Below are 24,801 nucleotides of genomic sequence, written 5' to 3' on the forward strand. Positions count from 1 at the left end.
ACACCAGAGTGTGAGGGCATCATGACTTTGTTATTCTAGTTCTAAAGGGTTTAACCCTGAACTTCATATTTATCATCTATTGGTAGACTTTAGGGACTTCACTGGCTAGAGGGCTCTGAACTTTGAGTGCCCCATATTACCTCCATTCTCACATTTCCCATCCCTGTGCATTAGGTGTTTCTAGTTGAAATACAGATAGATAGGAATCTATAGATAAGAGGCCCCTCACCCATTTAGTTCTGGACATTGGCAGTGAATAAGCACAAAAGATAAAGATCTGGGTAGTGTAATCAACTTGATTCTCCTTACAGCTGATGGTTCTGCATCCCCTCTACTTCAGGCATGGGGTTCCTCATTGTCAGGGTTCCAGCTTCATCCAGAGATTCCACAAACATTTGGGGGGGACAACACAAACTTTTTCATAAAGCCCATCCTACTCCCACCACTACTCTTTTCCTCTCCTGCTACTATTGTCTGGCTCTAGGCAAAGAAAGGGATGGTGCTGCCCTTGGGGTGGGTCAGGTCTAGGTGAGCCAGGCAGACATTCCCCACTCTTGCCACTTTCTTAAATTTTGGGGACAGAGGTCTTCCCACCCTGATGCTGTGGGGAAGGGTGAGGATTTAGGCTTATAATAAGTTTGAGAGTCCCAAATATCAGTGTGAAGTGTATTATTTATATTCAGTTACCTCCCTGTCCCCCTTCCAGTTTTCCTTTTCAGCCCCTCTCCTGTTATTAAAATAAGCTACCATCTCAAGGACCAGTGCTTCTGCCCTTATGAAACCCTTAAACTGCTCCAACCAGACATACCCTTATCAACTCCATAAACATCATTATTATTTTTGGTTGTTGTTAATCCTCACCTGAGGCTATTTTTCCATTGATTTTTTTAGGGAGAGTGGAAGAGAGAGGGAAAGACAGAAAGAAACATCGATGTAACACATCGATTGGTTGCCTCCTGCACAAGCCCAACCAGGGCCCGGGCCAGGGAGGAGCCTGCAACCAAGGTACGTGTCCTTGACCAGAATCGAACCCAGGAACCTTTGGTTTGCAGGCCGATGCTCTACCCACTGAGCAAAACCAGCTAGGGCTCAACCCCATAAACTTTAAATATTATCCACTTACCCCTCAAAATCTGATGACACTTTCCTTCCAGTCTTCTCAGAAGTACTGCTTGGTGACAGGTTATTGATAAGTTAGGAGCTCCTTTCCCAAAAGTTCAATTTGTATAGTAGATAGATGCCTCTCCGTAATGATAATGGAGAGGACTTCAGCTGGGTGGGAGGCCATTGGGGATCTTTTGACTCCTGAACAAACTTGGGAAAGAGGATAATTTAGTCCCTTCTGAGCCTTAGCACTCAGTTTAGGATGCTAGAAAGGAGATAGAGGGAGTTGCTTAAACCCAGCTTCTGTGGAGGGATATGGGGGAACAAGGGATGTGCTTGCAAAGTAAATGCTTAGCACCCACATCTTAGGACAAACAGCAATCCTATCTTCTCAGAACATGAATAGCTCTTTTTTAAAAATTTTAAATATATTTTATTGATTTTTTACAGAGAGGAAGGGAGAGGGATAGAGAGTTAGAAACATCGATGAGAGAGAAACATCAATCAGCTGCCTCCTGCACCCCCCCTACTGGGGATGTGCCTGCAACCAAGGTACATGCCCTTGACCAGAATCGAACCTGGGATCCTTGAGTCCGCAGGCCGACGCTCTATCCATTGAGCCAAACCGGTTAGGGCATGAATAGCTCTTCATTCATGCCTTGTCAAGGGACTTGGGCCCAGGGTATATTTCAGGATTACCCTGGCCAGGGAACTTCCAAAAATGAGCCTGGAGAAAACCATGAAAGGCTTTGCGTGGGTCCATGTGGGATGGAGGACAGTACTGTTCCCTTCATTCCAGAGTATGGGGGCAGTGATGGGTAGAATGAGTGTGGGTATGTATGAGTTTCTCAGAGGTGTAAGGCCTGAAGGCTCTGGGTATTCACTGCATCACTTCCAGTCCAAGTGTCTCGATTGGTCAGAGCAGAAAATTGACAGGTATTCATTTTAGTAGCTTCAGTTTCCAGACCTGTGCTAAGAATGGAATCAAACCACTGTGCTCAGAGAAAGACCTGGGACTCCGCTTCTGGGATGCTCTGGAATCCTTTGGGATATCCACAGTGTACCACATGGGGTAGTGACAGTTGGGGATCACTGTGTGGGGGGTATCCTTTCTTTTGCTCCTGCTTGGTGCGGGGAGGGGTGTCTCTGGGCAGGCGGTAATAATACCAAGAACAGAGTTTTCCAGGCGAGGTAGGAGGGCCAAAGTCCACTTCTCCACTTTCTAACCTGGTGATTGGAGGGATGCTGGCTACTGGGGAGTGATAGGATCTAGATGACTTACTTCCTCTTTCTTAATGAGTTTCCTGGCCTTGTTTGCTGGGATGGGGGTAAGCACGACCCTGAGTTCTGAGAAAAGGGTTAGGTCTGAGGAAATCTGAACCTTGAGTACAGTAAAGGGAGCAGTGCCACTGCAGGCAGTGGTTGGAAGTCAGGAAGTGAGGAACTTGGATCAGAACTGTTCACCATGAAGAGGTGGGTATCTGCTTGTGTGTCACTTTGGCCATAGGCCACAGAAGAGAGGATCTGGACTCTAGGAGCAAATCTGGCTTGAGAACTGGATGTGGTGGAGTAGAGTGGATACTCAAGCCAGGCCAGGATTTTTTTTTAATCCCCACCCAAGGATATGTTTTATTAATTTCACAGAGGGGGGACGAGGGGAGGGCGAAACATCAATGTGAGAGGAAAACATCCGCTGCCTCCTGTATGGCAGCACAGGTCTGGAAACACAAGATACTGAGTGAATGTGGGGATCAAACCTGCAACCTTTATTTGTACGAGGCAATGCTCCAACCAGCTGAGCCACCCGCTCAGGGAACTAGATATTTTCTTTTTAGGTATTGCTATGCATTCATTCATCCAAGAATGATATGTTACTTCCCTCTCCATTCTCCCCTATGGCTGTTTTAGCTAGGGAGGTATCATCCCATAAATGCAAGATCTGGCATAGGCAAAAACAAGATGCCCCGTTGCTTGTTTTGCCGGTCAGGGCTCACAGACTATTTATTAACAGTCTGTTTAAAATAAACATAAAAAACATTTAAAAAGCAGTACCTTGCCCTGGCCAGCTTGGCTCAGTGGATGGAGTGTCGGCCTGCGGACTGGGGGGTCCTGGGTTCGATTCCGGCCAAGGGCACATGCCTGAGTTGTGGGCTCAATCCCCAGTGCGGGATGTGCGAGAGGCAGCCGATCGATGGTTCTCTCCCATCATTGATGTTTCTATCTCTCTCTCTCATTCTCCCTTCCTCTCTGAAATCAATAAATAAATATTTTTAAAAAATAAAATAAAAAGCAGTACCTTTGTCTTGGCTGGGTAGCTTAGTCGTCAGAGCATCATCCCCACATACCAAGGTTGCAGGTTTGATCCCTGGTCCGGGCAACCAATGAATCCATAAGTGAGTGGAACAACAAATCTCTCTCTCAAATCAGTCAGTAAAACTTTTTTAAAAAAGCGGTGCCCTGCTATTTGGCACATAATGGCAGTCAACTTTTTTAAAAAATATATATATGTTTTTATTGATTTCAGAGAGGAAGGGAGAAGGGGAGAGAGAGAGAAACATCAATGAGAGAAAATCATTGATCAGCTGCCTTCTGCATGCCCCTTACTGGGGATAGAACCCACAACCCAGGCATGTGCCCTGACAGGGAATCGAACAGTGACCTCCTGATTCATGGGTCGACACCCAATCACTGAACCACACCAGCTGGGCATAGCACTCATCTTTGATGAATGAATAAACATCATTGTCCTTAACCAAACTGGGCACGGTGGGTACCCCATGAATTTTGAAAATCGGGGCTGAGGTAGAATTTCTTCTAGTTGCCCACAGAGACACCTTTGAGGGTGGAGGCCTTTCTGGGAGTGGTTCTCTGATTAAGTTGTGCATCCAGTCAGGGCTGGGCCAGGACCATCTCACCTTTCTCTGTCCTTCAGGTTCCTCCTAATTTGATCCAAGGAGAAAGTGCCTTCTTGCGCTGCCCTCTTTTGGTGATATTGTTGTCTTAGTTTTTGTCCTTTCCTTTCCCACTACCACTCTCTTCACTTCACCCCCACTTCCCTTTCTGCTTCGGATTCCAAACAAAGCCTCAGACTGGGTAATAGTCTTCCTCCTTCATGACACCATTCCAATCAGCTGATACACCTAGTACAGTATGCACTGTTACCCCATTGCTCAAAAACTTTCAGTGGGTTCCCACTGCCTCAGTCTGACATTCAAGGCTCTCCATAACCAGCTCGTACTTCCCTCTCCTCCTACCTCTACTCTCCTGGCTAAATCCCATATTCTAGCCAAACTGGTCCATTCATTTCCCCCAAATATCTGGCCCTCTTTCTCTCTTGTTTAAAGATACCACTTTCCTTTAAAGTCTTCAGAGCTGCCTATGATCTAATCACAAGGACTTTCCCCCCTGGTCTGGCTCCTTTAGCTTTGTTAGCACAGCTCATTCAACACCTCCCACACATTCCCTTCTATTGCTGTGCAGTCATGTGCCGCTTAATAGACGATCTGATGTAGCCTATTGCTTCTAGGCTCCAAGCCTGGACAGTATGTTGCTGTACAGAACCATACAAACTAAATCAAGTACAAGAGAATGTAATGCAATAAAAAACTACAGTAACCAGATGTATGAGGCTGCTATTGGTGTAACAGCATACTGTTTTTACACAAGCTTTTATTATAAGTAGAAAGAGCACAATCTAAAACAATGGTAGCCCTAGATGGTTTGGCTCAGTGGATATAGCATTGGACTGAAGGGTCCTGGGTTCAATTCTGGTCAAGGGGACATGCCTGGTTGTGGGCTCAATCCCCATTGTGTGGTGTACAGGAGGCAGCTGATCAATGATTCTCATTGATGTTTCTCTCTCTCCCTCTCCGAAATCAACAATATATTTGAAAAATAAAAATAATGGTAAAAAGTATAGTGTAGTAAATACATAAACCAGTAACATTTATTATCATTATCAAGTATGTACCGTACATAATTGTCTGTGCTCTACTTTTATATGCCTGAAAGTACAGGCGACTGTTTACATCAGCATCACCACAAACACAAGTAATGCACTGGACTATGACATTAGGACAGCTGCCACATCTATGACATCACTAGGCTATAGAGATTATAATCTTACAGGACCACCATTGAATATGCAGTCGGTTGTTGACTGAAACATCATTATGTAACGCAGGACCATATGTTGTTAATTCATTTAATATTTAATTTAAAAATTTTTATAACAGTAATTTTTATTGTAAAACATCCAAACAATATATAAATGTATACTGTGGAACCTGTTCCCCTCTACTCTTCTCCCATCCCCAAAGGGAACATACTTACAGTTCCTTTTCTAAATATACTATACATATTTGGAGAAAGGTTAAAATATAAAGGGGCTCATCACATCCATTACTCTTGCTTTGAAAAACCTAATGTATACATTTGTCTGAGATTTTCCATATTAGTATAGTTAGGTCTTTGTTTTTGGTGTGTTTTTTCTTTTTAGTATTGTATGCTATAGTTACTCAAAATAAAACATTTGTGTAGAGTCTTATATGGAGGGTATTGTTCAGTTAGTATGTAGGGGACTCCAGACATGATCACAATCTTGTCCTTGCCATCAGTGTGCTGATTCTTTAGAGGAGGGAGGCATTCTTCCTATATAATAAAAGGCTAATATGCAAATCCAACCAGACGGCAGAACGACTGCTACTCAGCCAGAAGCCAGGCTCACAGCTGGCGAGTGTAGCCTCCGCGGCAGTCGGACATCCTCCGAGGGCTCCTGGACTGCGAGAGGTCACAGGCCCAGCTGAAGGACTCTCCTCCTCCCAGTGCACAAATTTCAGACACTGGGCCTCTAGTACACAAATTACCACAACACAAGGAAAAGTAATGTCTCTGAGTGTATGCCTGAAGTTCAGAAATAAGCCGTACATCCCCCCACATGCCTCAGGAGTCAGTGATATTTGAGTTTGGTCTAAAGCAGTGGTTCTCAACCTTTTTGTGGCCATGCCCCACCTAAGCATCTCTAAAATCCTGATGCCCCCCCCATGACATATAATTGTTATTCAAAAAGTGACTCCTGTTTATGTGGAAGAAGCCTAAAAGGCCATTAACTTGGTCTAAACAAGCATCCAAAGAACATGGCATCCATGAAAGAGAAAAATAAAAGAACGAAAGGATAGTTGAAGTACTGAAGAAGAAATCACTAAGAAGTTCAAAAAAATAATGTGAAGTGATATGAAAAATAGCAAAGTTTCAAAACAATAGAGAACTGAAATGCATAAATATCATATTTATATACTGTATATGAGGCCCCTAGAACCATAAGAAATGCAAAAAATTCAGTTAATAACAGATTGCCCCCCCTTAAAAATCAAATTGCCCCCCTGTGGGGCATGTGCCCCATGTTGGGAACTGCTGGTCTAAAGTGAGCCTGACAGGTGAAGGAAGAGCATAGCATGAGACTGGGCAGAGATGAAAACACTTGCAGGATCACCTGTTGTCAGACCTCCAAAAATTCCAACTGGAAGGGGGGAGGTGGGAGAGGGATGCTGCCTCTGACAGCTGCTGGGGAGGGATGGGCGAGCCAGACACTGCCAGGATAGGTGTGAAGAGCCGTGTGTGGTTGGCAAAATCAGAAAGCAAACAAGCTGGACTCGGGCAGTCTTGGGTTTGAATTCTGTCCCTGTCGCCACCCAGCTAGATGACCTTGGGCAAACTAACCTGAGCACCCAGTTTCTCATCTGTAAAATGGAAACCATTCTGGCTACCTTTCGGGGTGGTTTTGAGGATTACAGACGAGTGCCTGCCACACAGGTTAATAACGGGTGTTGTGTGTCCCAGGCCCTCGCTGTGGGACAGTACGCGAACTGACCGACCAGTCCGAATCCAAACCTCGGATCCGAGAGGGTAGGGAGGGCTCCCTGTGGCCTCCGCCCCCCAGGAGGCGGGGACAAGGTGGGGGATGGGCGGCAGGAGGAGGGGCTGGTGTGTCTCCACCCGCCCCGTCCTGTCCGGTCCAGCCTGGGCGCTGAGAGAACCGCTCTTCTAGCCGCCGCCACACCGGCAGCCGGTCCTGGTGTCCCGCGCCTGGCGCCGTGTGGAGTCATGACCCTGCGCCCGCCGCGACTCCCGCTCTGTCTGCTGCCGCTGCTGCTGCTGCTCAGCGGGGCGGCGTCCCAGGCTGACACGGGGTTCGAAACCGAAAGTCCTGTCCGAGCCCTCCAAGTGGAGACCCTGGTGAGGAGATGGTCCCTGTCCGGTCCGCGGGGCAGGTCTTGAGCGCGAATACAGGAATACAGGTCGGAGACCTGCGAGCCGGGGGGAGAAGTGCGGGGACTACTGAGTTGGGGGTGTGGGGTCTAGGGGCAAGAACGGAATCTTTGGAGGACCCTCCATGACTCCTGTAGTCCGATCATAGGTGGAGCCCCCCGAGCCGTGTGCGGAGCCTGCTGCCTTTGGAGACACGCTTCACATACACTACACGGTGAGGGGTGTGGGGGCCCAGGCGGAGCCTGGGAGGGGGCGGCGCCCAGATGAAACACGTCAGCTTTGGCTTGGACACGTGGCGAGTGGTTCGGGGAGTATAACTGGGCTCTGGGGTCTTCGAGCACGTGGCGGGTGGAGGGCGGGGGAACGTTCCTCTTCCTGCCCATTTCCCCTCCCTGCTCTCCCCCCAGTTCCTCCCGAGCACCGAGAAGTGGAGGGTGGAGAGATCTCCGAGCAGTGCCAGTCCTGTGGGGCTCCTGTTCCTTTCTGCCCCGAGGGGAGTGCGAGGCGGCAGCTGCTAGGGGGCTGCGCCTGCTGGGAGGGCGGGCGGGCTACCAGGTGTGAGCTCCGGATGCTCTCCCGCAGGGCAGCTTGGTAGATGGACGTGTTATTGACACTTCCCTGGCCAGAGACCCTCTGGTTATAGAACTCGGCCAAAAGCAGGTGATCCCAGGTATGTGGCCTGTGCCTCCCACTCATCCCAACCTAAGTGCCTTCTTCACCCTTTCAGTCCCTAAGCTCCCTTAGAAATGGCCCCTCCTGAGGTTCAAACCCCACTTCTAATATTCCTCCTGCCCCATACCCTACTAGAAGGGAGCCAGAGATTTGAAAAGCGGGGAGCTCAACTAAGGGTGAAGGGGGCCCTAACCGGTTTGGCTCAGTGGATAGAGCCTCGGCCTGCGGACTGAAGGGTCCCAGGTTCGATTCCGGCCAAGGGCATGTACCTTGGTTGCAGGCACATCCCCAGTAGGGAGTGTGCAGGAGGCAGCTGATCGATGTTTCTCTCTCATCGATGTTTCTTACTCTCTATCCCTCTCCTTTCCTCTCTGTGAAAATCAATAAAATATATTTTTTTAAAAAAAGGGTGAAGGGGGAACCATTGATCTCCTCTCCTGGGATTTTGGGAATGTAGGTAACTTCCTGTTCAGTTATGTCTTCTTCCTCAAGGTCTGGAGCAGAGCCTTCTAGACATGTGTGTAGGGTGAGTATCTGGGCAGAGAGGGGCTTGGGTACTCCCTTTGCATGGCTAGAAGCGTTCTCTGCTATCCCTGCTTCTAGAGGAGGCAGGGAAACACGGGACACAGGGCCCTGGCTTTGCCTCAGTCACTGGGACCCTGAGGGCGTTCCACGCCTCTGTGCCTCTCTGGCTGTGGGTTTTGTTGGAGCAGTTGAGGCATGTGGGGGGATGTATACCTTTGCTGGTCAACCTGTTTGGTATAAAGTGGGGGAAAAAGTCATCTTTTGGACATGAATACCTAGAGCAGTGGTCGGCAAACTGCGGCCCCTTGAGTGTGGCTCTTCCACAAAATACCACGTGCGGGTGCGCACGTACAGTGCGATTGAAACTTCGTGGCCACACTCAAGGGGCCAAAGAGCCGCATGTGGCTCTCGAGCCGCAGTTTGCCAACCACTGACCTACAGGGTTTTGCTGGTGGGGCTTCAGATGGACTGAGGCTGCTGGCCCACCTGCTCCCACCTCTGGCTGTGACTTACATTCTTTCCCTCAGAGAGAAGCGAAGGGCAATCATTCCTTCTCACTTGGCCTATGGAAAACGGGGATTTCCACCATCTATCCCAGGTAACCTGGCTAGAGCTCTCTTTCAAATCATCAAAATACCCCGTCTCTCAGAGCTATACAATTTGGAGCTTGAGAAGGTCTAAGTCAGCTTGCTAAAAGGGACAGCGGTGGCTGGGGCCCTCTTTTTTCCTGCTTAGATCACCATAGGGACTAGAGAACCTGTTAATGTCACCTGGTTTGCCCTCTGGCAGCCAGCAGCTTTTTAGAAAGGAGACACCTCCTTGTGCCACATGGGTCTGCTGCGCATGTCACCCTTCCTAGAACGTTGGACTAATTTCCTGTCTTTTTCCTACAATTACAAATGGTGTAATTTGTGCAGTTGGCATGGCTTCTCGCTGCATCTCCACCCTTCCTCTCAGACTTTACCAGGGAAGAGATAGGAAAAATGATCACAGTCAAGTAATTCAAAACAAAATGAAACAAAAAAACTTTTAAAAGCCAAGTCCACCTCATAACTTTAAAAGCCCTCTCAAGTCACTGTTGATTTTTACTCTTAAAGGCCTGGGATTGAACAGATTTCACAAGATGTGTGTCTCTTGCTTTTGGTTATAACACATGTTCTATTAGCTAAAAATGTGTTATACTTCAGAGCACCGGGGTAAAAGTTATTATCCCAGTTCCAGCTTAGAGGGAGACCTGGAGAGAAGACAGGGTGACTAAAGAGAAATGAACTCTTACTCAAAGCTCTATTACCTTCTGCTTTCTAGTACTGCTTCTATCTACATTTCTCTCCCACTTCCCACTCATTCCTCCATATCTACTTTCTTAAGACACATCCTTCTTCCTCTCCAGCTCTTACGTTAGAACACCTATCTTTTCTAATAATTTCATTGAATATGCTCATTGGTTGGTGGAATTTAAAAGTCTAGTTTAAATTCAATTAATTTCAGCCCTGCAAAGATTGTGTCCTTGTGGCTGTTTGGAAATGGAGTACAGTTAGTATAGAGGTTTCTCTCACTCATAAATGTAGAACAGTGTGTACATTTTAGATCCACAGGAAATTTTCCTGTGCTGTCAAAGACCCATCATGAAAACCAAGCCACATTTGTATATTTGGGGTAAACATGACTATCACTAGACTCTGCTCATAACCCATCTCTGCCTTGTCTAAGGGAACTCAACCCCACATTTAAATCTTGCCAGCTTCATAGTTGTTGCTCTGGTGTGGCCTGCCTTCCCTGTTTTCATTCATTCAGAGTCTCAGATAAACTGCACAGAGATCCTAACCCTCACCTCCTCTCTGCCTCCAGCGGATGCAGTGCTGCAGTTTGACGTGGAGCTGATTGCACTGATCCGAGCCAACTACTGGCAAAAGCTGATGAAGGGCACTTTGCCTCTGGTGGGCATGGCCATGGTGCCAGCCCTCCTGAGCCTCATTGGGTATCACCTATACAGAAAGGCCAGCAGACCTAAAGTCTCCAAAAAGAAGCTCAAGGAAGAGAAACGAAACAAGAGCAAAAAGAAATAATAAATAATAATTTTTAAAACTTCTTTGCATTCTTCAACTGATACTTTCTGAGGCTACTTTTGTAAGTGGGAATGAGGTGAGGGGGCTGGGGAAAAGGCATTCTGAGTTGGATCTTGTCTGTCATGGGGGAGGGGGTTAGAGGCTTTGAGTCACCTCTTCCCCTGGCCTCCTCTTCCTGTCCTAACTTACTTCAGGGACTTGTTCTTGAATTCCCTTCTGATTTTTAGGTCCCGGAGGTATAGGTTTGGCTACCAGGGTGCCCTGACTCCAGGAGCAATGCTCCATTGAGAAATAAGCCTCCTAGTAGTTGCCTAGCTATTCTCTCCATGCCCTGGGGCTGCTTATTCCTGGTGTTGTCAAAGTGTACTGTTCTGTCCAATATGGCAAAGATATAAGAAGCTCATGAACTCTATGAGAATTTTTAATAGCAAAGTCCTCAGGTCTCTCAAAAAATTCTCTGGAGAATGAAAATAGATTTTTCTCCTTGTATCACAGGATATGGGAGATCACGTGGGCTGCCTCAATGATGTTGTAAGTGGTTGAACGTTTTTTGTCATCTGGCTGGGTTGTAGGTTTAGACAAGGCCTGGGGTAAGTTGCTTCGGTAGTTGACGATGAAGAGTGGGTTGAGCTGGCTCAGCACTTCATCACTCACTGAAATGCCATCCAAGTACCGCTTGAGCATCTCCCGCAGCTTCCCGTTGATCTCTAACAATTGGGTACGTCTTTGTTGAAGGCTCAGTTGCTCTAGTTTCACTTTGTTGTACCTTTTCCAGAAATTATCCATCCCTATGTAGTCTGCTATCACCTGGGAATTGATTTAAAGGGAGGTGTGTAGTGGGGCCCATTAGTGAATACAGCCCAGGGTCCATCATCCCCAACCTTAAGCCAAGGCCTCTGGGCCCTGGGAACTTTACCTTTGCCAGCTCCTCAGTAAGCTCCTCTGGGATAATTTCCTCTATCTCCTCCTGCTCCTCCGGAGTCAATATTGAAGAATAAAAGGGCAGCACTTTTTCTGCCTCTGTTTCAAATTTCCTACATATTTCAGCAAGTTTAAGGATCTTTTCACCCTATTGAACGCAGGAAGACACCTTTTATTAGAAAAGAGGTGGGAAGGGGAATAGTGGAGTTGGTTCCCTGTTTGAACCAGGGAAGCTATTAATTTAAGTGGGAGACGAGTAATATACGCATCTAACAGAGTGCTTACTGTATGGCAAGTATTTGACACTCTTATAAAATCCATTCACTATTAATGCATTTAAGTTAAAATGTGAGGGGGAAGGGAACATGAAATAAAAAAGGTATTCCAAGTGTCCACTCAGGCAGGAAGCAGGAGGATGCCTCCTCTACCATTCTCAAACCCTTTTTACTTCACAGGGAGCCCAGTTTCTTGGTTTTGTTTGGACCACCCTCTCCCCTGTTACCTTATCAACAACCGCTCTCAGAACTGTGAGGGTAGCATTACTTTCCAGAGTGAGTTTGACTAAATTCTCCTGTGCTATTTCCCGGACATGAGTCCTTTGGGCCTTAAGTTTTCGTAGTTGTACAAGGACCAATTCCTTGTCATCACGAATGTACTGGTTCTGTTCTTCACTCTCACGGCTGTGCACCATGATCTTGCCTTTCAAAATAAGTATGGAATCCTGGAAGAACAGAGTAAATTAGAAGAAACACTTGACTGGCTGAGGGTCTTCAGGGGGACAGGTGAAAAGACTGGGGACGGAAATCAAAGCATATCTTTCCCAAACCAGTGATGAGGCCCAGTAGAAACTGGGGGAAGATGAACAGGGGATAATGGAGCAGTTAAAGCAGTGAGTATTTCTGGTTGGCTGCACTAACCTGTAGTTTCTGTATTCTTTTCATCTGTACTTCAATGTCTTTGGAGCTCTTCTCGTCCTTCACTTTCAAAGTCTCAAAGGCAATCTTTCGATCCTCTGTGGCATCAGTGTAATTCTTAAGTGCATCCTGGAACCTTCTCCATAGATCTTCTACTACACTCTCTAGTTGCAGTCTTAGAAAGTGCTTCTCTTCTATATTCTAGGAAGTGGCCCCAAAATAGCCAATGCTCAGAATTACCCTTTTAGTGCCCTTTCACTTCCACCAGCAACCTCACACTCTTGCACTGTTTATAGCATAGTATAGTGCAGCGTCGCCAATGAAAATGCCTACAAAGACCAGGCAGATGATATAAATAAGTGCTTTGGGCTAGATGGAGCCTGTGGTGAACCAGAGAGCAAAAGCTCTTAGCAGGGGGAGTGGGGAAGGCACAGCTGCTCAGCTCCATGTGAGTGTCTCCATTTGGAAATATTGACCCAGGGTTACCAGACCTTCAGATTTTTCAAGGGAAGGTGAAAATTTGGGTTTTTATGTGAAATCCCCATTTTTTAAATTTGGGAACCTTATTTAAATGTTTTACAAAACAGTACAGGGCAAAATAAAAACAAAGAATCTCATACTCAAACCCAGGTCTGCAGGCTAGCTAAAGTTTGCGGCCTACAGGATGGTGGAAAGCACTTTGGCCAAGAGGCCAGAAACTGGATTCTCCTCCTGGCTCTGCCACAGACCAGCAGCAGGACTTTGGCAGGTCATTCTGCTTTACGGGGCTCTAGTTTCTTCATCTACAAATCTCATGGCTGTGCACCATGATCTTGCCTTTCAAAATAATTATGGAATCCTGCAAGAACAGAGTAGATTAGAAGAAACACTTGACTAGCTGAGGGTCTTCAGGGAGATAGGTAAAAAGACTGGGACGGAAATCAAAGCATATCTTTCCCAGGTGAAGCCAGATGGTTTCCTTGTTGCTTTTAAGCTTTAAAATGCATTTCCTTGATATTTCAGAATGATCCTCCCGCCCGACCAATTTTCAGAAAAGTACAAAAGGCAATAGGGGTACCTACAGTGGCAACAGGCATTTTATTTATTATGTTGGTTAAAGGGATCTCTTTGAGCTCTGCTAGCCTGGAGCATTTTTCTCTCCTCTCCCAGCTCTTGCCCATTACTTCCCCTCTGTACCTTGTTTTTGAGATCATCCCACATGCTCTGGAACTCCAGCTTGCTTTCATACTCAGAATCTATGTAGTTCTGCTCCATGGCCATGAAGACATCTTGTAGGTAGCGAATCTCTTTTTCATGTTGTTCAATAATTGTCTTCCTACGGAAGATAAGACACTGTCCCTGCTCTGAGGAATAAAGCAAATGGACCAATAATGACAACTCAAAGCAGTATGTAATAAAACTATATGAATGGTACAAACTCTTAGGTACTGAAGGAAAACAGAGGGAAGGAGGGATCTATTTCCTTAAGGGCCGAAAAGAATGAATAAGATTATTTTTGAATAGGTTAATATATTCATGTGATATAAAAATTAAAAAGTGCAAAGGTTACAGTGAGAAGTCTCCTTCCCATTCCTGTCCCCTGCCAGATGGGTAGGATTTTGATAGTTGACAGTGGGTGACGAGATGTTACAAATAGGGACCTGGCACGGGCAAAGGAAGGCTAAGGCCACAAGCTTAAACCCACGTTAGTTTAGAAGGAAATCAGGATCTTTTCTGCTGGAAGTAATGTCATCATCAAGGTGGGATGCTCCAGGGTGCTGGCCACCTGCTTACAGACAGCTCCATGACACAGGCTCTATATGCGCCCTTGGATTCAAACCCCCATACCTTTCTATCTCAAACTCCTTGGTTAGGGTCTCCAGCTCCATGCTGTAATTTTCCTCCAGGAGGTTGAGTCGGCATCTCTGCAAGGCCAACAGCTGGTCAATGTTGTGCATGTGGCTGCGCAGGGCATGGGCATACTGCTCATCAGCTTCTGACAGGTCCTTAGCTAAAGACTGGGTAGGAAACACAGAGTTACCATTTTGGCTCGATGACTTCTGTGTGAGAAAATTAAAGATGTATTCAGCTGGTTAGGTGGATGACTTTTCTTTGGATCAAAGAGTGCTGGTTCTCCCACTATTGAATTTAAAGTCAGAGTGACATCAGAGAACCCCATATAGCCAGCCAGTGTCCTAGGGACAACAAACATTTACAGTGATGGTGCTACCACTAAAAGGAATCGGATTCATAGAGAAATGGCTGCTTCGAAATCTGAGGCAAAAATAAACAAGTTGAACCTAGGGTATCTTGTCAGGGAAGAGAAGGAATCAAGCATTTGTCCTGCCTTTTTAATATATATATATAATTGATTTCAGAGAGGGAGAGAGAAACATCAATAATGAAAATCATTGACCAGCTGCCTCCTGCATGCCCCCTACTGGATCAAGCTCGCAACCCAGGCATGTGCTCTGACCAGGTATTGAACCCTGATCTCCTGGTTCATAGTGGATGCTCAAGCACTGAACCACACCGGCCAGGCACCCAGGACATACTGTTAAATGAAAAAGTCAATGGGCAGAACAGTATATAATACTACCATTTGTGTAAAATAATGTTTACTCATGAAACTAATGGGCATTGGGCAGCTGGAAGGCACCAGTGGGAAGGAATTTTCACTATGTAACTTTTTATCTTTTTAATTTTGGACAATGGAAATGTAGTACCCATTCAAAAAAGTAAAATGAGCTCTGGCTGGTGTGGTTCAGTTGGTTGGACATTGAGTAGAAGTGTGGTGTTTCTTATCCCAAAAAAATAATTGAAGAAAACTTTGTGTCCTAAAAAAAAAAGAAAGCAAAATGAAATTAGAGTAAATAGAACAAAGAAGCATTTACTGAGTTCCCAGATGATCCAAACACCTTGAGTCCCACTGTGAACTACCACAACCTATGCAGAGCTAGCTTTCACCTTATGTTTACATGAAAAAGAATCTTATGAAATAGTTTCTGTTAATGGATGACTATTCACTCACTCAACAAATGCTTATCCAGCACTATGCTGGATACTGAGGATTCCGAGACTAAAAGACATCCCCACTGCCCTCAAAGGAGCTTGCAGTCTTGAAGTAGGAAAAGAGTTATACAAACAGAACATTACTGTTTAACATGCTAAGTGATATGAAATTAATGATTTACCAGTGGCACTGGGATATAAGGAACGGAGTGCCTACATCTAACTAAGAACACTGGGGAAGGCTTCACAGAAGAGATGCCATTTGTATCACTCTTGAAGAGGAGCCAGAGTTTGCCAGGAAAACTGAGGAGATGGGAAAAATAAAATTCCAGGTAGAGGAAATAGCGTGTATAAAGGCACAGGTAAGAAACAAGGCTGGCTATGGAAGGTACGGGTAGAGGGTAGATCATGAAGGGCTTGGCTATTCTTTCCGTGGAGTATGGATTTTTTTTCCTGTAGAAGAGGGGAGCCACTGGAGAGACTTAAGCAGTGGAATGACAGGATCAGATTTTGTTTCAGAAAGATAATCTGGAGGTTCAGGTCAAGATGGTGCAGAGGTAAAAGCAATACTCAAATCCTCCTCCCACAACCACATCAAAACTACAACTAAACTTACAGAACAACTATCATTAAGAATCACCTGAAATCTAGCTGAGCAGAAGTCCTATGAGGGGCAGAGCTGCTCAATGGGCTGATCCCACATCCACATGTAGAGAGATACCTTGGATACAGAGGTCCCCCCTGAGGCATGAGGGGTCCCAGCCCTACACTAAGTTCCCCAAACCAGGGTTCCAGTGCCAGGAAGAGAAGTCCCCATAACTTATGATTATAAAAATCAGTGGGGATTGTAGATGAGTGAGACTGGGGCTTCTGGAGTCCTAGGCAGTTCCTCTTAAAGGTCCTACCCACAGACTTACTTGGACTCACTTCCTCTAAGCTCCGGTGCTGAGGCACCAGGGACATACAGGGAGGAACTAAATTGTCTGGCAAGGAATCGAGTTGTCTGACATTAAGGCAAGAGCTGGAGGAGCAGTTTTTTCCCAGACAGAAGTGTTGGCAGAGGCCATTGTTCTTTTTCTGGGCCCTTGCCCCACAGAGCCTGCAGGCTGGTGCCATATCTGAATCTCCATCAACCTGGCTAACACTGCTGGCCCTGCTCTGCTGATTCCCTGAGACCCCATCCCATTCATTTTGTTGGCCCAGTCCAAGCCATTTCCTGTGGCTTTTCCATACAAATGGCCTATGTTGGTAAATGCTTCAGACTTTTCTAAAATTTCTCAAACAAGCAGCATCTGGCCCTCACCTGTTTGACTCAGTAGATAGAGTCGACCTGCAGACTGAAGGGTCCCAGGTTCGATTCCAGCCAACTGCACATGCCCAGGCTGGGGGCTCAATGCCCAGTCGGGGGTGTGCAGGAGGCAGCCGATCAATGCTTCTCTCTCATCATTGATGTTTCTAACTCTCTCCCTTCTTCTCTGAAATCAATAAAAATATATATTTTTTAAAAAGACAAAAAATGGACACTAAAGAAACAATGATTGGCTATTAAAAAAACAAAACAAACAAGCAGCATCTGGCCTCAGCATGCCACATACCTTTCACTAAGTGACCCCAGGCCTGGCACTAGTGGCAGCCAGCCTTAATTCACAGCTTGGCCTCTGCTCGGCAAATCCAATTCCAGCACAAATAGCAACCATGTACATATTGCTTTGTAGTTCATGAATAGTGGCCCCGGGCAGGACACAGGTGGCAGCTGACCTTGATCTGCACCTCCCAGGAGGCTCCAGAGCCAGTGCATTTGGTGGACAGCTTCAGACCAGGTCGAAGTACCACCCAAACTCCTCCACAAAGGATACATTCAAAGGGTGGACTCAGCAGTCACTAGAACCCTGTTGAAGTAAATCCTGCTCTGTGGGGTCAGCCCCTGCATAGCTGATCTTCCATGGTAGTTGCGATTAGTCTTCACAATCAGCCTACGGGTAAATCCCTCCCATTGAGGTGCCAACAGCAATCAAGGCTCAACTACAACAGGAAGGTATACATAACCCACATGGGGGGTGCACCTGGAGTGCCCAGCTCAGGTGATTGAGGAGGCTGTGACACTACCCTACAGTACACCTACTACTCTACCAAGATAGGGAGATGTAGCAGCTCTACCTAATACATAGAAACAAACACAGGGAGGCAGCCAAATGAGACAAAGAAACATGTCCCAAATGAAAAAACAGAAAAAGACTCCAGATAAAGAACCAAATAAAATGGAGACAAGCAATCTACAAGATGCAGAGTTCAAACCACTGTTTATAGTAAAATGCTAAATAAACTTAGGGGAAGAATAGATGAACTTAGTGAGAACTTCAATAAAGAGATAGGAAACATAAAAACATAGATAGAAAACATGAAAAAGAACCAATCAGAAATAAAGAATACACTAACTGAAGTGAAGAATACAAGGAATCACAGGTGAAATAGGTGAAGCAGAAGCAGAGGATCAAATTAGAGATTTGGGAGATAAGAAGCAGGAAACATCCAATCAGAACAGCAAAAAGAAAAAGAATCCATAAAAATGAGGATAGTATAAGGAGCCTCTGGGACAATTTTAAGCATACAAACATTTGCATCATGGGGGTGCCAAAAGGAGAAGGGAGAGAACGAGGAATGAAAAACTATGTGAAAAAATAATGATGGAAAACTTCCCTAACCTGGTGAAAGAAATAGACATACAAGTCCAGGAAGCACAGAGAGTCCCAAATAAGAGGCCTACACCAAGACACATCATAATTAAAATGCCAAAGAAAGACAAAGAGAGAATCATTTTTTAAAAAATATATTTTATTGATTTTTTACAGAGAGGAAGGGAGAAGAATAGAGAGTTAGAAACATCGATGAAAGAGAAACATCGATCAGCTGCCTCCTGCATACCTCCTACTGGAGATATGCACGCAACCAAGGTACATGCCCTTGACCAGAATCGAACCTGGGACCCTTCAGTCCACAGGCCGAGGCTCTATCCACTGAGCCAAACCAGTTAGGGCAAGAGGATCATTTTAAAATATATTTTTATTGATTTCAGAGAGGAAGGGAGAAGGAGAGAGAGAAGCATCAACAATGAGAGAGAATCATTGATCAGCTGTTTCCTGCATGCCCCTAAGCCTGGCCAGCAGGGTAGAGTGGTTGAGCATTGACCTATGAACCAGGAGGTCACGGTTTGATTCCCAGTCAAGGCACATGCCTGGGTTGCGGGCTAGATCCCCAGTGTGGGGCGTGCAGGAAGCAGCTGATCAATGATTCTCTTTTCTATCTCTCTCTCCCTTCTCTGAAATAAATTAGATAGATAGATAGATAGATAGATAGATAGATAGATAGGAAAGCCTAAGGGGAAGGAACCAGTGGGCAGAGATTAAAATAGAATGAAAAAAGCGATACAGCAAAATTTCTTGGCAAAAAAGATGGTATGGCCCAGTGTGGTTCAGTTGGTTGAGTGTTGTCCCCTGTACCTGAGAGATCACTGGTTTGATTCCCAGTCAGGGCACACACTGGGTTGGGGGAGGGGGGGCGGAGTTCAGGAGGCAGCCAATCAATGTCTCTTTCTCATCGATGTTTCTCTTTCTCTCTCCCTCTCCCTTCTTTTCTCTCGCAAAGCAATAAAAACTTTTTTTTTTTTTAAAGATGGTATGGATACAAGAACCTCCCAATAGCATAAGGATGACTGACTGAATTTCTTGGAGATCCAGAACTGCTCTTACCCACTGAGATCTTCTCAGCCTTATCCAGGGCTACTGAAGTTGAATCAAAGAGGCAAACAGAATTTGGTTGAATAAAGCACTAGAGTAGGAATCAAGAAACTTGTGCTGAGTCCCAGCTCTCTCATTGACTGGCTGAGTGACCTTGGGTGAGCCATTTCCTCCCTCTAGAACTGAGTAGTCTCACATTGAAATGAAGATGTAGGACTAAGTTCAAGTCCTGGGGTGATGTCTACTGTGCCTCATAACTCTAATATTGTATAGTACTGGTTTGGGACAGTAGATGACTAAAAGCAAGGGCTCCCCTAAGTGAGGGAGAGGGGTGACCACCCAATAGTCTCCTCTTCATCTCAGTGAAAGTTGTTATTACCAATAGCCTAGTTTCATCACAGCCTGCTGCTTGTGAGGGCGTGAAGATTGAATAATTACTTTTCTTGGCCCATTCTACTAAAAGGAGAGATCAAGGCAGCCATGTTCAAGTATTTCCTTGGGAAGAACACCTACCTTGATAACACTGTCCTTGCAGTCTACCACTCGTTCAAATGTTTGGCTGAGGATCTCAATGTCCTTATGAAGCTCTTTGGTCTTGACTTCTCGAAGAACAGTTCTCCACTGTGTGTTAATCTTATTAAGGTTCAGAGCACTATTGTGCTCCTCCTTGGCCAGCTTGTCCTGTGTGAAGGAATAAACACACCGGAAGGAGGTCAGGGTTAAAAGCCCTAATACAGCACAACAAACAAGATTGCACTTCGTTTGTCACCTGTCACTTTTACCCTTTGTCTTTTCCGAGGGACCAACGCTCCTAATGGCTAACACTCAGGTAACTCCTGTTCTTGTGTTGGGAGCATCTCAAGTAAGACGAGAACAGCCAGATGGCATTTTAAGGAGGGGAAGGGTGAATTTCCTTTAGACTGGAGGCATCAGAGCAGGACACTCCAGGGAGACTATCAGAGTTTCCAACAGTTGGGATGGCTGAGAACACCTACTGTCCCCAGTTCTGGGACTCAGTTGTGACTGCCAAGCTCTATACCACCGCCCCTCCTTCCAAACACTGTTGCCTGAAATCTAAGTATATTTAGGTCTCAAGATTTCCGGAGGAGGGAGGCCAGCATACAAATGACGCTGCCACAATGGCAGGGTTAAGGCAGCAGGGTCAGCGCAGGGAGGGGGTGGGCTGGGCAGGGTAATGAGGAAGCATCACCTTCAGGAACACGCTCAGGAGCCGCTCCTTCCTCCTAGCCACCTCCTCATCTGCCAGCAACCTCTGCTGGAACAGCAGCAGCTGCTCCTCATCCGACAGGGGCGTCTTGGCCTTTTTCCCTTTCTTAGACATAGCAGGCTAGAGGGCTGGATCTGGCAAGGATCCCGGGCCGCCGCGGCCAGCGTTAGCGGGGGAGAAGGAAAATGCCCCCAGGAAGAGGCCTTCTGCAACTGCCCCTGGACGGTAGTGAGACCGTAGACTTTAGTCCTGAGGTACAGAGCCTGGGACAGCTGGGAGGCCGGGCTCTCAAGCCGAAAGACGCATCGCCGTCTCCTAGCAACGGAATCTTGCTAAAATGGCGCTGGGAGGCGCGGAAGAGAGGCCCTGCCTTGGGGCGCCCTCTGCCGCCTGGAGGTCCGCAGTGAGGGTTTTTTTTTGTTTTGAAAGAGGATAGTTTTTTGTTTTTTTTAAAGATATGTTTTATTGATTTTCTACAGAGAGGAAGGGAGAGGGATAGAAAGCCAGAAACATCGATGAGATAGAAACACCGATCAGCCGCCTCCTGCACGCCCCCATTGGGGATGTGCCCGCAACCAAGGTACATGCCCTTGACCGGAATCGAACCCGGGACCCCTGAGTCCGCAGGCCAAAGCTCTATCCACTGAGCCAAACCGGTTCTGGCTGAAAGAGGATAGTTTTATCCTCAAAATCGATAGCCTCCCAACTGAACCTTTTAAGATATTTTTTTTTCATGGTATGGCAATATTTTAAAATACAGATAACAGCCCTAACCTGTTTGGCTCAGTGGATAGAGCGTCGGCCTGCGGACTGGAGGGTCCCAGGTTTGATTCCGGTCAAGAGCAAGGGCATGTACCTTGGTTGCGGGCACATACCCAGTAGAGGGTGTGCAGGAGGCAGCTGATCGATGTCTCTCTCTCATTGATATTTCTAACTCTCTATCCCTCTTTCTTCCTCTCTGTAAAAAATCAATAAAATATACATTTTTAAAAAATAAAAATGAAATACAGATAACAAATTTTGGAGATAATGTGGAGAACCGGGAACCCTCATGCATTGCTGGTGGGATTGTAAAATGTTGCAACCACTTTGGACAACAGTTTGGCAGTTTCTTTTCTCTTTCTTTCCTTCCTTCCATCTAATTGTTTTTACTGAACAATTTATGAATCAGGTAGCATCCCATCTAGCAAACAGAATGTTGCTCTAGCAGTTTCTTAAATTTTTAAACATAAATTTACCATGCAATATAGCTATGTTGCTTTTAGATATCAGTCTAAGATATCTAACTACAGATGCATGCTACAATATGAATAAATCTCAAAAACATGCTCATTGAAAGAAGCCAGACACAAGAAACCACATATTGGCAGGGGCTTTTATATGAAATATCCAGAAAAGGCAGAAGCATTGTGTCAGAGAAGGCAAATGTGTATCCAGAGTAAATTTCTATTTCAGTAAGAACAAAACACTGCCCTTCCATGATGGAAGTGATCCAATTTAGTCAACCTGTTGACCCATGGTACCATGTAGGGGGACCTAGTGTTGGTCTCTGGCAGATCGGGCACTCAATAATTCCCATAGCCAGGTTGGCCTTGGTGAGTGAAAGTTCATGTGTCTGAATTCATGCAAAACCTCCATCCCTGCCATGATGGCTGCTTTGTTTATAAATCCATTGGTCAATGACAGGGTGTCTGGGAACAGAGACTGACTGATATCCACAGATGAGGTCATCCTATCCACTTGATTATTTATTTATTTTTTTAAATAATTTTTATTTCTTGAAGTATTACAAGAGTATTACATATGTCTCCTTTCTCCCCCTCCCCCCTCCACTTGATTATTAAATCTTCCTCTGCTGAGGTCACTCTTTGTGTGCATTCACATGGGACACAAGTACTTTTACTTTTTTTTTTGCCTATTCAGTCAGGTCTATCCACATACCTCTTCTCCAAATTTCCTTGACACCAGTTTTCTAATCATGTTCCTTCCAAGTCCCTGACCATTCATGCCACAGCCGTGAGTTGGTATATGTAGTCACACATCTGGCCTTTGCTCCTTCTAAACAAAGTGAACAACCAGGTACACTGCTGAAAGTTCTGCCCACTGCGAAGATTTCCCTTCACAACAACCTTCAGGGATGTCCCAGAAAAGGGCTATCGTACTGTGGCTGTTCACTTTTGGGCGGTGCCTGAATACTGTGAAGAACCATTTATAAACCTGCTTCTCCTCTTCCTCTGTCACTGACTATAGGAAATCCTCCTGAGGCTATAGGTGTACGGTATGTTGGGAGAGAGGGGCCCTGGGCATTTGGGCTACTTCTTCAAGTAACTTAATTGTGCCTTCAGGGCCTACTTGGCGCCATCTTGTATATACCACATACATTTGATGACGAGTGCTGCTGTGCATGCCCAACTTTATGGCGCGGTGGGCCAAATAACACCCAGTTCATGATGGAGAGCTCAGGTCACATAGAAACTTGGTGACCTGAGCTCTCCATGGTGGCCTATGGTTAAGCATTCAGTCTCTACTAAGACCCAGTTAGTAGGCCAAGAGGTGTTTCTCAAAATAAGTGTTTTGTAGTTATCTGCAAAGGATGGTAGGGGGCTTTGCTCCAAAATTCTAAGGGCGTGGACTGTGATTCACTGATAGGGGCCTGCCGAAGGCTCCAAATAGCATCTCACTCTGCCATGGCTATTTCAAGCACCATTGAATCTTCTGAATCATGTGGCCCAAGCAGCAAAGCAACTTGCACAGCGCCCTGACCTGTTGCAGAGCCTTCTCTTGTTCTGGGACCTACCCTAAACTAGCAGCTTTTTGGGTCACTTGGTAAATAGGCCAAAGTAGCATACCCATATGAGGAATATGTTCCCTCCAAAATTCAAAGAGGCCCGGTAAGGTGTGATGTCTCTTTTTTGGTTGTAGGAGGGGCCAGAAGCAACAACTTATCCTTCACTTTAGAAGGAATATCTTAACATGCCCCCACATCACTGGTTTCTAGCCATAAAATTTGGCTATTTGGCTAGATCAGCTTTATTAGAGGGTGTTGGCCCCCCATAGCCAGGGTGTCTTTCCTGGAATCCAATGCATGACAATGGGCCTGCATGCACCCTCTGGTGCCACAACAGAAGCACCCCTCCCAATCCCCCATGGAATCTGAAAGAGTTGGGGGCATGCCTGAGGGCTACTGAGCACATACTTAAGCAGAACAAAGGAGTACACATTGAGCAAGAAACAGAGAAAGGTATTCCCACACAAGGTGATAAGCTCAGCACAGACTGTGTGGGCTTTTTATCCCAGGCCCACGGTCCATTCCTACATGGCTGAGCAGGAGTGAAAGACTGGACATTAGCCTGCCTTTTCCAACACAAGTTTTCCAACAGGTGATCCAAGATCCCTGTGAACTAAATTATGACATAGGGCTGCATAGCTGATACACCTGAGGTAGGCTAGTGACAGTGTATTCCTCGCCCTGCCAGCTGAAAGCAAACTACTTCTGATGGTTCTTATTGACAGGGATGGAGAAAAAGGCATTTGTGAGATCAGTAGCTGCATGCCATGTACTAAAGGACTTGTGAATTTGCTCAAGTAATGAAACAACATCTGGCATGGCAGCTGCAATTGGAGTCACCTCCTGGTTAAGTTTACAATAATCCACTGTCATTCTCCAAGATCCATCTGTCTTCTACACAGGCCAAATAGGTGAGTTGAGTGGGTGTCACTGGAAAAAGACCAGATTATCCTATGAGATTATTCTCCATAGAACTTCTTTATTTACAAAAATATGCTTTTATTGATTTCAGTGAGGAAAGGAGAAGGAGAGAGAGATAAAAACATTAATTATGAGAATCATTAATCAGCTGTCTCCTGCATGCCCCAAACTGGATATTGAGCCCACAACCCAACCTGGGCATGTGTCCTGACTGGGAATCGAACCGTGATCTCCTGGTTCATTGGTCGATGCTCAACCACTGAGCCACGCCAGCCGGCCCCAAGTTTCACTCTCACATCAATGTTTCTCTCTCTAACCCTTTCCCTTCCTCTCGCTCTCTAAAAATCAATTAAAAATCTTTTAAAAAATTAATCTACATACCATAACCTCTTTACCTTTTAAATTTTGTTTTGCTTGTTTTTAACCAACAGGATATTTAGACATTTAATGTAGTCACATGTATCAGTATTTTTCTTTAGGCTTACTGTTTCTTTGTTGTATACTGTTTAAGAAGTTTTTTCCTATCCTACCTGGGATCCAACCCAAAATCCAGACATGTGCCCTGACGGGGAATTGAACTGGTAACCTTTTGGTGCACTGGGCTCATTGGATTCTTATAGTAACACTGCAAAGTGCTGTTATTATTTTTATTTTACAGATGGGAAGTGAT

The 24,801-nt window shown here is 45.7% G+C and overlaps 2 protein-coding genes across 4 annotated transcripts; one reads left to right on the forward strand and one right to left on the reverse strand.

Annotated features, from left to right (window-relative positions):
- Positions 1–407: 407 nt before the first annotated feature.
- On the forward strand, positions 408–10,657 carry FKBP11 (FKBP prolyl isomerase 11). Of its 3 annotated transcripts, XM_081084761.1 has the most exons (7): positions 408–3,188; positions 3,718–7,338; positions 7,520–7,585; positions 7,954–8,041; positions 8,536–8,569; positions 9,096–9,166; positions 10,417–10,657. In XM_081084761.1, the coding sequence occupies exons 2-7, from the start codon at positions 7,207–7,209 to the stop codon at positions 10,632–10,634; spliced, it is 609 nt and encodes a 202-aa protein (XP_080940887.1). In that variant the 5' UTR covers positions 408–3,188; positions 3,718–7,206; the 3' UTR covers positions 10,635–10,657. The 3 variants fall into 3 exon arrangements, with proteins under 3 accessions (XP_080940887.1, XP_080940886.1, XP_080940888.1); XM_081084760.1 differs by having other exon boundaries at positions 408–7,338; XM_081084762.1 differs by lacking the exons at positions 408–3,188; positions 7,954–8,041 and having other exon boundaries at positions 7,319–7,338.
- A 381-nt stretch (positions 10,658–11,038) lies between these two features.
- On the reverse strand, positions 11,039–20,895 carry DRC2 (dynein regulatory complex subunit 2). The gene is made up of 8 exons (XM_081084748.1): positions 20,405–20,895; positions 19,708–19,875; positions 14,297–14,466; positions 13,646–13,784; positions 12,473–12,670; positions 12,058–12,276; positions 11,551–11,703; positions 11,039–11,441 (listed from the first exon to the last, which is right to left on the reverse strand). The coding sequence occupies exons 1-8, from the start codon at positions 20,534–20,536 to the stop codon at positions 11,124–11,126; spliced, it is 1,497 nt and encodes a 498-aa protein (XP_080940874.1). The 5' UTR covers positions 20,537–20,895; the 3' UTR covers positions 11,039–11,123.
- Positions 20,896–24,801: the final 3,906 nt, after the last annotated feature.

Source organism: Myotis nattereri, assembly GCF_964212035.1.
Source record: "Myotis nattereri genome assembly, chromosome: 2".
Lineage (NCBI taxonomy): Eukaryota > Metazoa > Chordata > Mammalia > Chiroptera > Vespertilionidae > Myotis > Myotis nattereri.